The following is a 13247-nucleotide window of genomic DNA, read 5'->3' on the forward strand; positions in this document are numbered from 1 at the left end:
GCCAAGAGGATTTTCCGGGATTTTTAAGGTTATAGAGGATGATGTCATATCACATGAGTGAGAAAAAGAGAGTAACAGCTGTCAAAAGTGAAGAAAATGGGTGAATTTCGTCAAAAATGAAGGTTTTCAGCTTATTACATATGTCAAATGACGTTAGAATAGGTTGGTAGATAGCTCATTCAACGCAGAAGAGTGAATTACATAATGTACAAACTTTAAATCAATAGTAGCGGAAGTCTATGTAAAATGTTATAAGGCAAATAAGAAATTGGTGTGAATCTCGAATTTACAGTCACAAGTCAACATCTAATACTAAAAACCTTAACTTCACAACTCAATATCTTACTCATCACTCATTGGAAATAGGTCATATGGGTGTCATAAATGATCAGTAACACGAGGGCTTCAAGATGCACTTTAGTAATCAAAAATTGGAGCACATCTGAAAAAATTTGTATTCTCAAAATTTGGTTTTCAGCTAGTTTACAAGGAAAAAATCACCTGTATTCATCATAAAAAGTGCTGTACATCATATTATTGTGTCATTGATCACTTTTAGCTGTGAAAATCACATCATTTATTAGTAACAAAATCATTACATTGCGTCATCATAGGGTTTTTAGGGATTTCTGGGCAGATTTGATTGGTTTTGAGGCTGTTGACCATTGTAAAAGTTGGAGTACATTGTTATATATACTTTGAGATGATTCTGGGACTGTTGTTCCCCTTTTTTATTTATCATTTACACAGTTATTATTTTGTTTATCATCATAAACTTATTTTAATAGTACCTGGTCACTTAAATACGCCCTTTATTATAGCTATAAAGAGAAATTTACTTTAGTATTATAGTCAAAAAGACTTATTGGGAATAATATCATAAAGATATTGTGTATTTTCTTCAGTTATCATTTGGGAATACCACTATAGCAGTGTTGATAGTAATAAAAATTGTGCTTTGAAGTTAAAAATATGTGTGAAGATATATTTCTCTGGTGCCTTATCTGTACTCAATACAACAGTGCCTTTTCCTGATTGTGTTGTTTTAGAAGAGCAGTCCTTAGACAACTTCTACTAGTCATTATATTAGTAGATTATCCTCTTCCAGCTCTGTATAACCCTTGTTGGGTTATAAGTTCTACACCGGTTGTCCCATTCAAACTTAAAGAGTCCGTATGGAAAACCTTCAGTTTCTTGGGGGGGCCTCTTCCTAGAAGAGGCTGAGGGAGGTAGGTAGCAGTCAACAGGAAATTGCTGAACGGTGGGCTAGGCAACCTCCCAAACACTACACCCCATGCAATGGTACAGGTACCATGGGACATATAAAATTAGGACACCTAAATTGCTACTTGACCTATCACTTACTTGTTCATTACTTACCACACTACATACTAACTTGATCCCTCCCTGTTCTTTGTCAACCATATCCTGTTTTTACCACACCGGGCAAAATGAACCAAGTTCTCACACTCCGGGCGGCAGGTGGGTTCAAATAAGGAGAGAGATGCTAGTAGAAGCTTATGAAGCTTTACTATGCAAGAGAGAGAACTTGATAGTGAGAGAGTGAGAGATTTCCGAATACAAGTGTGGGAGTCACAGGAATGGCAAGGTTGGCTTGTGAAGATATTTTCAAGGTGAAAATATTGTTTTCAACCTTGTACCTGAATTTTATGTGCCAAGGGAAGTATCCTTGTTACAAGGATATTCCTAAACCTGCCCATTAACTGCCACAGCCTGTATTGTGGAAATAGACAGTACCGTTGTGCCTTTGGGTACTGTCACTCATCAACTAACTTTTCAGTTGTAGTCCTGCTGACCTTGACCCTCCCGGCCTGTTCCTCTCAATTGTGTTCTGCGTCTTTGATTGGTCCTCATATCAAGCCTTTCATGTTTGCCACTTCCCGGTCTTTGTGACCAAAATCTTTGTCTAGATTGCCCTTGGTTTGTACCTCAGTCCAGTTAGTCTAAACTTGTCCAAGAACCAAAGTTCTCCTTCAAAACAACCAGATACCCACTTTGGGCCTCATCATACTTAATGCAAGGTGGGCCACAATGATGTGGTAAGTTGTTCCAATGTGTAGGTTGGAATCATACAATCCACTGATTTTTTGTCCTTAAATTTTATGTTCCCTCAATTCAGCACCACATCCTGATGCATTTGGTGAAACCAGTGCCAATGTGGCCCCTAACCCCTCTCTCATTGATCCATGGCCCGATGTTCCTGACAAAGCAATGACTGTCCAGGCATTCTTTGATATTTATCAGCTCCACATACCCAACACCTATGCTCCTGACCCCATGAAACACCAATGTACACATGGTGGCCTGGGAGCCAGCCATTACAAGTCTTCCAAAACTAAATACACTAACTACAAACCTATGCTCCAACACAAATTCCCCCTCAACCTAAAATATTTGCTATTCCCTCCCTTTGTGACAAGGCTCTTTGGCTCCTGTGACAAAAAACTCCCCAGGGTTTCCAATGTGCTCCTTTGTGGATGGGAGGACCACAGCATTTCAATCCTGGGCTTTATCAATGCTCATTGTCAATATAAGGATACTGATAAAGTGAAAATTTCGAATCCCAAATCTTTCAGTGAGTTCCTCCACATGGCCTAGATCACTCCTGGGTGTGTACAACAGAGCTCTTGAATTTACAAAAAAACCCTTGATTTAGTTTTTTAATAAGCTTGTATTCTGGAAAAAAATGTACAGAAATCGTTCATATAGGCTGGTGTGATGTGTATCTGGCTATATTTGGGATATTGAGAGTCCAGATTGTTTCCCTAAATGTGGAGACTCTCAACAAAAATCCAGAGACTCTTGACGACCCACCTGGCATTTTGAAAGGACTGCTGCAGTGTTCTTTGGTATTTTCACCCCCTGTATTGTCAAGAGCCCACAAAATAGAAGCTCTGCTGCTGATGCCCTAAGCATGCTAAATGCCCTCTCAATGGGGTAGAGGTTCTGTGAGTACGGAGGCAGGTATGTGATATGGATACCCCTTTCTTCAGCCAACTCAGCAATCCGGCTGCCATGAGTGATACTTGCATTGGCTATCACTAACACTGAGCTAGTTCTGACTAAGGTTTCATGACTGGTAACTATGTAACAAAATGGCAGTGAGGTGCATGATACCCATACAAGTAAGTTTAGAGAAAAAAAGAACCAGTTGATGCTTGAGGCAGCATTCAAAATCTCAGAGAAGGTAACTTCCTTCTTGGCGGTCAAGAGCTAAAACACCACCACTGAAAATTTCTGGTAGGAGCAAATATTGTTTTCCACTGCAACTCCAAGGAATCCTTTTGGTGTGATGTCACTTTAAGGCTTGTCCAAAAAGCCTTTGGAGAAACCTCTCCTGAAGGTCTGTAGCATACATTTATAGGCATCCACAAATCAATGAGGGTTATAATGAGGAAGGTGGCTTACCTAGAAAAACCAGAACATTGGTTGTCAACCCTCCCACCATGTATAGATCTCAGGCTTGCTTGATATTGCTTTGATTTGGATAGACAGTTCAAGACTTTTTGAAAGTCAAGTTCAGGAAAATCTTGACCCAAATTCCACTTTGACAGTACACGGCATGCTGATACTTGTCTGAATAGATTCCAGGGCTCTTATTGAGGAGTTCCGGCATAAAGTCTCAGTGCTCATTGGTCAACTTGGTCTTCCTCCTCAGCCTGTCATAAACTTCAGGGGTGCAAATTACAGAGGTCATTTGTCAATAGAGCATGTGCCATTGTGATAGTGTGCGCAAGCTAACAGGTGAAATCGAAAGGTGTTGGACCCTATTGATTATCTTGCCTTCACAGAGGTATTGGACAGCCAACACCTTGACCCATACTATTTGGGGTGTACCTTCTTGGCTAGAAGAGTGAAAAGCATGCCAGAAAAAAAAGAGCTGTGAAAAAAGGAGATGAACATATTTTGGGCCATGGGGTGATTGAGGAGAAGTGGTGGTGGAGTATTTGTTGATGTGGCGGTTTTGGAAGTCAGGATAGTGTATGGGAGCCAATAAGTAGGTTCTCCATGTGGGTATCAAGCACCATTGACCTAACCCACACACCTGGGCAGCTTTGGATGGCATATCAACCACACAGGCCTCTAACTGCTGTATTTGGGCATGTAATTCCAAATAAATACCATAAAATATTGCAAACATGACAATAATCCCATGAACAGAAGTATGTTGATGCCAGGTTACATACATACAAAACAAATGTGTAATTTTTTGTGCCTCAGCTGTCAAAGTGTGGTGACATCTTGCTGTTGACCTCAAGGCCTGGAAGGATTCACAATTGCCTCACAAAGAAGTGTCCCAATGGTCTACCCACAAGCTAGAGGTATAACTTCTATAGAACTTACATGGATAAATTTGGAGTTATCTCAATGTGTTGTAGCACATTACACACAAATTATAAAAGGAGTCTTATTGTGATGATACCAAAAAACAGCAAAGTCTCTTTCCTGAAAGATCACAAAGTACAAATGAGATTGACACTACGGGGAATCTGATTACAGGAACAATAAATCAATCATTTCTCCAACAACGCAAAACTGTCAAGACAAACAAGCACTGCCCAGTTGAGATATGCAGGGCATTATTGGAGGTAAATCCTTGGGCAGAAGCTTCCCAAGGTTTTGATCCAAGGTAATCTCAGTGCAAGAGAATACCTTGAATGATAAACTCAGGCTAGGTTTCTCCAAGGTTTGAAAGCCAAGAATAACTTGGATCAAATATGTTGGTGGTGAAGCATTGTCACAAAGTGTGGTGGAATAAAGATGCTCTGCAGCCATTAATAAAGGAAAGGAATTGAGCCAGGAGGTACATGATCCTAAGTGGAACGTACAAGGCTGCAAGGTGCTACCGTTAATGAAAGAAATATGTAAAGTTTTCTATCTATGAACCTAAACATGTGCATTGGAGAGAGTTCTTGGCACAGAGCAGACTGACATTCAAAGACATTCAGTACACCCAGGCACAAGGATTCAATACAATCAAACCATTATATTGGGAGGACAGAACATTGGGAACAGATAAGGATGAACAAGCTAAGTTGTTATTAACTGGAACATCATCAGTGGAAAATATATGTGACAAGTTGGATATGACTGGAAACTACCAAAGATAACTAGCACCATGCCAATATCATTGTAGAATGTTGACAAGAAAGCATGGCAAGTTTTGAAACAAATATCAAAGTATCTTGATTTTGACTTGGACTGAGATTGTTGTTGGGCACCCTTTGTGAATAGTGATCTATTTATAGGATTTGCAGAATCCTTTGTCTTCAGCTGGGGTCAACTGACTGTCAATGCTGCAGTTGATAAGGGGAACATGCACCTGTTGTGGCACCTCTTTGATGGGTCTTTACCAGGTCTAAGGAAAGACCTGCGTGTGTGCACTTTGATGTGCTACAAGGATATTTGCATGGTGTCAGAAAGAAGATGAAGCAGGAAAAAATACAAGTATATATAATTTCAGCAGTTGAACTATTAGATACATCAGCATTATTCCCATATTTGGCACAATAAGTTGAACACATGGGTAGATCCATTTATTTGAAAACATACTTCGTCAATTAGTTAGAAAGGTTTCATAGATTTAGTTATTATGCAGTCATTTTTGATGCTTTTTTTCTTTTTTCTTTTTCTTTTCCATGTCTCTATTTGGGGCACTAAAAATGTACAAAGAGAATATGATATGGAGGTTTGGTAGTCCCCCTTAGATAGAATACACACATTACACTGCAGGAATTGATTTGTTTGAATCCCAATTGAGGGAAGTTGTGGATCTTGTCAATATTATGTTCACAATGGGTTCACAAGTTACCCTTGAGCTGCCCTGTGTATTTTCTTTAGGTATAAAGCATATATACACTGTGAACATTAGGGGTACACAAACTTGAACACCCGACCTAAAAACCCATGGACAAAACCCATGACAACCTGATTGTTTTTTGGGTTTTGTCCTTGGGTTTTCCGCTTTCCCGTTGGACAAAACCCAAAAAACAATTGGGCTGTCATGGGTTTTGTCCATGGGTTTTTAGGTCGGGTTTTCATGTTTGTGTACCCCTATTGTTCAACTTCACCAAGTGGGTAGGAAAAAATGATTGGGAGTAGGCTTTGTCATAAAATGATCTATTGCTCCTGAACCAATAACACCCACACTACATCTGTATAGCAGGCTCAGTGAAGAGATGGTTATCATGTACATATAGTTTGGCTCAGGTATCTGCTCATCAGGATAAGTTATTCATATATAGTACATACTGTAACTTTTTTCAGATTGACAAAAGCATTCAAAAGATTGACTACATACACTGACTCAATGTTTTGATGTAATCTCATCAACTCAACTGCATGTAATACCCTTTCTGTTACTAAGAAATAGCTTCAAGAATATTGCCTAAGCAGCTACAGAATTATATGTAGTGAATTCTTGGGACAATTTTTTCATAGTCAGAAAATTTACATGTGGTATAACATGTGATTTATTTATTCTGATGGGCAAAAAACTGAGCAGACCTGTATGTACAGCCCTTTGCAGAATTGATGACTTTGGAAAAAGAGAAAACACTTGAGTTTTCAAAAAAAAACCTGTGAGTTTTTTTCAAAAACTCATCGAGTTTTTCAAAAACTGAGTGAGCTCTTTCCCTTTTGGAATTACTGAGCCAGGTTTCCAAAAAAAACTCACTGACTTTTTGAAAAACTCAGCAGATTTTTGACAAAAATCAGTCACTTGTCAAAAAAACTTGAGGTTCTTTATTTGAAAACTCAAGGTTTTTTTTCTTCAAAGTCATCAATTATGCAAATGGCTGTACATGATAGACAACTATTTACTTAGCGTGCTGCACATATGTAGTGTGGGTGTTATGGCTCAGGTGTTCAGTATTGGATCCTTTTATGACAAACTGTACTATTAAGTATTTTCCTCTTCCAACTTGGAAAGTCGAATGACAGTCACGGTGTATACATACCCAATAGTCCCTTTCAAGGTTCCAGCTACCTTTGACATCATTCATATCTTTGGCTCATGCTCACTGGTAGAGCTGGAAGAATGGTTGCATCAAAGCAATTCAAACCAGTGAGCTGTTCCTCTACATGCTATATCATGTATACACATCACCTAATATAGCTTGAGGGTAGCATGTGAACCTATTGCAAACAAAATCCACAATTGAAGGAAGTTGCAGACTGGGACACAAACTTGAGTAAGTCCCTGGCCAACGGCTCAAGCGCTAATTGGGTTTTGACTTGAGGAAACTGATTTCCACAATGTAATGTGTACTGCTACTAACTTGGGCTGTGACCCAGACCCGGCCCGGCCCGGCCGGCTCTGCCCAACGACTTTCACAGAGCTGATGGTGCGTGCCCCAGGGCATTCAAAATTGGCTTGATGACAGCTGAATATGGCCTTATAGGCGCCTCAGGCCCCCGGGCGCCGACCCTTTCACCAAAAAAATGCCTTCTCGCTAGTCTCCTACCGGCCCTGGTCGGCCCTGATCAGATTCCAGAGGTCATCGGGCCCAGTCAGGGCTCAATTTGGCCCTGGGGCCGGCCCTGAAGTTACAGGGTCGGGTCACCACCTTACTATAAAGCCTACAAGCGTACAAACTTAACTAAGTCCCAGTCTGGACCTAACCACCAACTCCAGAGAGGGACTTACGCCTAAAGTCAATTTTTTGGCATGAGATCTGTCGGGGCTTTGCACCAAAAACTGGCCGCCTTATAAATTTTTTTTTTGTAATTTCAACTTTCCTCCACATTTATTATGAAGATTGTGCGCCTGGACTCCCTCTACAACCTCGTACTTATTTTTTCTTGTTATCTTGATTGGTTGTGTAGATAAATATAAAGTTTGTTTAGGGCCCAAAGGTGAAATTTACCGTAATTTGGACTGCTCCGTGTCTGAAGTTTGAAATTTGGTGTGGCATCAAAATACCAACTTCTCTAGATATTTTTGGAGCCGCTCAACATATCAATAAGCCTAGAGTTAGAGGATGTAGACAGATTCAAGGCGCATATTTTTTATAATGAATGTGAAGGCAAGCTAAAATGACAAAAAAAAGTTCTATAAGGCCACCATTTTTTGGTGCAAAGCCCCGACAGATCTCACGCCAAAAAAATGACTTTAGGCGTAAGTCCCTCTCTGGAGTTGGTGGTTAGGTCCAGACTGGGACTTAGTTAAGTTTGACAAGCGTAGCTTGTTCTCCCTGTAGCTTTCATATAACACAACAAGTTACGCTTGTAGGCTTTATAGTGCGGTGTGTGAAATCAAAAGCACTTTATAGAAAACATCCTGCCGACGGCCTCAAGGCTTGAAATCGTAAATGAATGCCTTCAACTTCAGATTCAATTTGCCAGCACCAGTGATTCCAAAAGCGAATATCACTACGTCAATCCAGAGTTGTACTTCCCTCTCTTTCAGTGATTCCGAGGATGGCTCGACTTCAACCCTTCAAGCAAGCTCAAGATTATCTTCCACGATTAAGAGCAGTATTTTTTGCACGATGGGATGAAGACAAAGGTTGCGAGATCTCATATCAAGTTCCAGAGGGATCGGTTGGTGTTATAGAAACTGGACCTAAATCTAAGAATCCGAGACGTCAAACTTCTGGATTGGCTGATGATGGCTCAAGAGTGAGAAGCGCTGATACTTTATTGGAGTTCTCAGATGTGCTCGATTTCGTCTTACCTAAAGTCAGTTTTGTCCTTCGTCTAATCTTTAGTAAAGAAAAGTAACTGAATAAAATAACACTCGTGCTGACATAATGTCTCATCCTATCTGACACATTTGAAGAAACATCTCTGCGGACATCTTGTCACCATAGCGGCGGAACAAGCGAAAATTTTGGGATACCCGATCTTAATTGAGGACGAAGCGAAATATGAACGAAACTTTCTGATGTTCAATCTATGCTTTGTGTTCGATCGAGATGCAGAGCTGTCTGGCTACGAGCCAGTGGCTCGTAGAACGGGTAGACTCTTGAGGTCAATGGAAGTTAGTATTGACATATCATCTTATCAATAGATTTACACACTAACTCGTTCTCCTACACATTCTCGATAACCAGCAAACACTGTCCTTAATATCAGCACCAGACTCACCCCTAAAAGTGAAATCAATGCTTGAGGGGCTTTTCGAAGAACTGAATTCATTCTCTGAGCTTTCAATCTCATTCGGTTCATCTCGAACGTTGGACCTCAAACTTTTCCCATTTTATGGAAACCCACCAAGAGTTGAAGATTGGGATGTACCTATTGCGTTAGCCCCCCTTATGAGATTAAGGGATGATGTGACTTGGGATTTGACCATGTACAAGGTAAGCAAAATCTCGACTCCTGCCCAGTCTCTCAGTACATTTTTATCCGTTATCTGGAGGGCGATTGACAATATTGACATTCTCGGTCCACGCTGGTCAGCATAGCTCGTTCCTTTTATCGATGGTACAGCCACCGTACAAAAGATTTCTAAGCAGGCTGATGTAGATCTATATCTCACACGAGAATGTATGCAACACCTCGTGTCAGTATCATCGCTTTGTGAGCTAACTTTCATAGAGTAAAGTAGGGACCAAAGAGTCTGATTCATCTTGTACCTGTTTACTCTCCTCAGCTTTTTTGGATGTTGCATCATGACCGATGCTTTTCGATTCTCGAATTGCTACACCCTAGTCGGTGGACCAGCTCTGGATGCACTTGGTGATTCTGAGTACCCAGAGTCACAAGAAATGCAGGAAGAGTTGGAGGCTTACATAGAGCTGGCGCCAGATAAGCTCGCTATCCCTATTTCTGATCTGCTGACATTATACACCAAGTTTTGGTCTGGCGTGACTGTACACGACTGGTGAGTGTGCTCGGAGGTAGACCTTGTATATGAATAAGCTCAATAACATCTTTTCTGTATCTCATTCATTGGATCCAAAAGGATGGAGCAAAATCAAGTCCATAAACTTCCAATCGATGTTCGACGGTTCATCTCCTTTGGTACCATCAAGGGCTTTCTCAAACGTCTACACTGTTATCCAGTCTGGGCACTTCACCCAGACATCGCTCGTCTTCCGCACACCGGACGCGCTCAGCGAATCAACTCACTCGATTTACCGAACCAAAATCATAGAGCTACTCTTGAGGCCTCCTTAGCTTCTCTTCGGGTACGCCATGGCCACCCACGAGGTCGTTCGACGGCTGTTCGTGAACCGCCATGGCTGTCAGTGATCAAACGGCTTGATGCTGATGAATGTCCACCTCCCTCGAACTCATCTAAACCATCCAAGTCACGTCGCGACCGACGTTCTCGTACTGCGACTTCTGAAAGTGCGACAACAAGTTTAGAGGCTATAGAAGTTCCACTTGACTTACCACTCAAACTTGATGGTACTCATCACCTCGATGCAATTTGTGTTCAGTATCAAATCAGTCTTTTACATCTTGAACAGATGCTTAAATATATTGATGCGCTCTCATTGGAAGAAGCTAATGGCACACAAAACCTTTTTGATGAGACCTCAGCAATGCAGACCATTTATTATTAAGATTGCGTATGTTCACATCTGACAAAGGTCGACTTTTTGTTTATACGTCATGTGTTCTGCGTTTTGAAAATTCATTTCGACATGCGAACAAAGACTCTTAATGTCACCACACATCCTTGCATAACTTGTAGTTTCACAAAAGATGTAATGAAGATGAAAACACAGACGTGCTCGACCTCTGTCAGGGGAGGAAAGCGAAAATTTTATGGACCACCCCTTGCAGGTCCGAAGCGTGGAACACGTGATACCTTATCGCTAATATCTGGTGGCATTGGCAGTCGATGATTTAGTGCACCTATATTTTGCACGCGACCAGCAACTGATGCAGCCCCAGCTCGGCTTTCTTCTCTACCCCGAGTAGATGGCGTTGACGGCGGAATATATCTAGATGTTGACTGAATCATCTCTTGATCCCACACCTTTTCGTTTGGTTCGGGATGGTAGGTGAATCCGGAGTGATTACTTGCTCGAGGGATGGTAGTGGGCTGGTGATGATGATTGTAGGAAGGGATTTCGTGATTTGGAAGCGTATTGGGCAACTGATGGCGTGATACGTTTCTGGCTTGTAGATGTCGAGGAGGGATCGCCAATGGGACGATACCTTTGCCTTTCGACAATGGTTTCTGAACTGTAGCCGGTCTTTGTTGTTCATTTGGACGATAACGCGGCACTCCAGTCTGCAGCGCTGCCAACGGGGTTCGCGATTCCGGTATTGTTCGACGATGATCTGCGCCGGCTCTCTCAACACGCACGTCTTCGGGGATCACGTTCAGATAAGGTGGCTTGAACCGCCCAGAACCTGCTCCACGGCGATCATTCTTCTGCGGCGTGGGGTGTTCGACGTTGCGCGACGGCGGACGATTCGGATCAAAAGCATACCGCCTGATAACAGAATCACCAGGGCTTGCGTTAGAGTATAGAATTATTGCTAAAGGTGGATCATCACGACCTACTTCAGGCCTTTTTGAACTGCGCCCAACCCTACACTTGGTGGCCGAATTGGCAAGTTGTGTGCGTTCGCGTCGTTCGCCGCTTGATTTGGATCCGCTGATTCGTCGTGTGATTGATGCGCCTCTCTTGACTGAAGGCCAACCTGAGTTGAATGCGGGCGCTTGATATGCTGGTTTCTGTAAGTCAAGTCATCCCGCTCCGTGCACGATGTGAGATACGCTTGCAAAATCAGAGAATATATACACTTGGTTGCTCGGCTTACGGGCGTTCCAGACTGTCTCCTAAACTTACTCTTCGTTTCACTGGATGCAAATTTTGAGGCTGGCGACCATTGGGTTGCTGGTAGCCTCCTTCGCGGGCAGCAGAACTTGATTCATTCAGTAACGCTCTATGGACTGATGGAGCGTTCCGCGTACGTTCCAGTTCGCCTCGAAGTTGATCATTGACCTGAGTCAGATCAGCGAGCTCCCCGCGCAAGGCTCTCAAGCTTTGTAACTGAGGTAAAGCACTATCCAGAGTCTTGCGCTGACTTTCAACCTGCATACGTAAATTTTGGATTCGAAGAGACATTTGCTCGAATTGAAAACCCCATGCCGATGTCAGTTGATCGGCCAGAGCACGTGGGGGTAGTAGGTAGGAAGCAATTGCCGAAGGAATGGGCGCGTTTGCGTTCAGCTCGTGGATAGCTGACCCCGATGATTGGCATGAAGGTAGTGGACATTGATGTTCGTACTCCGCGTTGGGCTGTCCTAAAGAAAGTCATGAAAGCATGGGACACCTTCAGCTTTTTTGCTGAAAAAGAAACAGTAGTGTTTATCAAGCTTACCGGTCTCATAGCCTAAGCAGATAGCACAGGACTTCATTGACCGAGTGAACGCGTGGCAAAAGTATACATGAATCGGTTTCAATCAACAGTATCTTCATCAGCGGAGGAAGGCATATATAGGCAAACAGATCTGTTGACCTTATGGGAGTCAGGTATAAACGCACCACATGGCCACATTCCAGTAACCAAAAGGTGACGGGCTTTGTCTTCCACTTGCTTGGTTTCGTACCATGTGAAGAAAGATCACGATAACATCTACAACAACCTAGGAATTCAAGAGGGCTATCGATTGCCTCGTCACTCCAATCGACTGTCTGATATTCTCCCATGGTTGATGAGCGTGGTCTAGATGGGAATCGGGTAGCAGACATTGATACTGATTTTGATAGGTCGAACTCGAATGAGAAAGATGTGGAATTTGAAGCGATTGAGGTTTTCAGCGATGGTGATGGTAATGAGCGATTGAAATTCTTGAGACTGTCTTTACCTTTTACAAAAATCAAATGATCAGAACCGATTATCGATGTACTGGGTGACTGTCATCCACTTTCCTTTCTTTTGTACCTTCTCATCATTCAGCATCATCTTACTCCGTTCACCCCTCATCACCGGTTATCGAAGTGCTAGGATTTAGTCTTGTCCCTTCTTGCTCCTGCTCGAACTTCGAAGCTTATCTCTCACGGGCAAGACTTTGCGAATAGAGGTAGAGAAGCAAATGCAACCGGGCTCTCCGAGACTCGAGTTTTGTTGATAGCCATCAATTATCATTTGAGTCCTCATCTCATCTTTCTATTCCACTTTATGGTGATCGCGGTAGTCATGTCAGATTTGATTCGACTATGAGCTTTTTCGTTTGGGCCCAGGCTGTTTGATTTCAATCTCAAGTTATGAAGTTCATTAGTGCGACTAGGTAAACAGTTGTATCCCTTCTT

General features: G+C 42.2%; 2 protein-coding genes across 2 annotated transcripts; one reads left to right on the forward strand and one right to left on the reverse strand.

Annotated features, from left to right (window-relative positions):
- Positions 1 to 8442: 8442 nt before the first annotated feature.
- On the forward strand, positions 8443 to 10031 carry MELLADRAFT_32576 (uncharacterized protein; the record flags this gene model as incomplete). Its single annotated transcript, XM_007403623.1, has 7 exons — positions 8443 to 8569; positions 8645 to 8703; positions 8804 to 9004; positions 9078 to 9326; positions 9432 to 9529; positions 9620 to 9850; positions 9932 to 10031. Coding segments are annotated over 7 exons (1065 nt in total), but the record flags the coding sequence as incomplete, so codon positions are not given.
- A 710-nt stretch (positions 10032 to 10741) lies between these two features.
- On the reverse strand, positions 10742 to 12686 carry MELLADRAFT_101264 (uncharacterized protein; the record flags this gene model as incomplete). Its single annotated transcript, XM_007403927.1, has 4 exons — positions 10742 to 11665; positions 11781 to 12238; positions 12316 to 12346; positions 12480 to 12686. The coding sequence occupies 4 exons, from the start codon at positions 12684 to 12686 to the stop codon at positions 10742 to 10744; spliced, it is 1620 nt and encodes a 539-aa protein (XP_007403989.1).
- Positions 12687 to 13247: the final 561 nt, after the last annotated feature.

This window comes from Melampsora larici-populina (assembly GCF_000204055.1).
Source record: "Melampsora larici-populina 98AG31 unplaced genomic scaffold MELLAscaffold_1, whole genome shotgun sequence".
In the NCBI taxonomy this organism is placed as follows: Eukaryota; Fungi; Basidiomycota; class Pucciniomycetes; order Pucciniales; family Melampsoraceae; genus Melampsora; species Melampsora laricis-populina.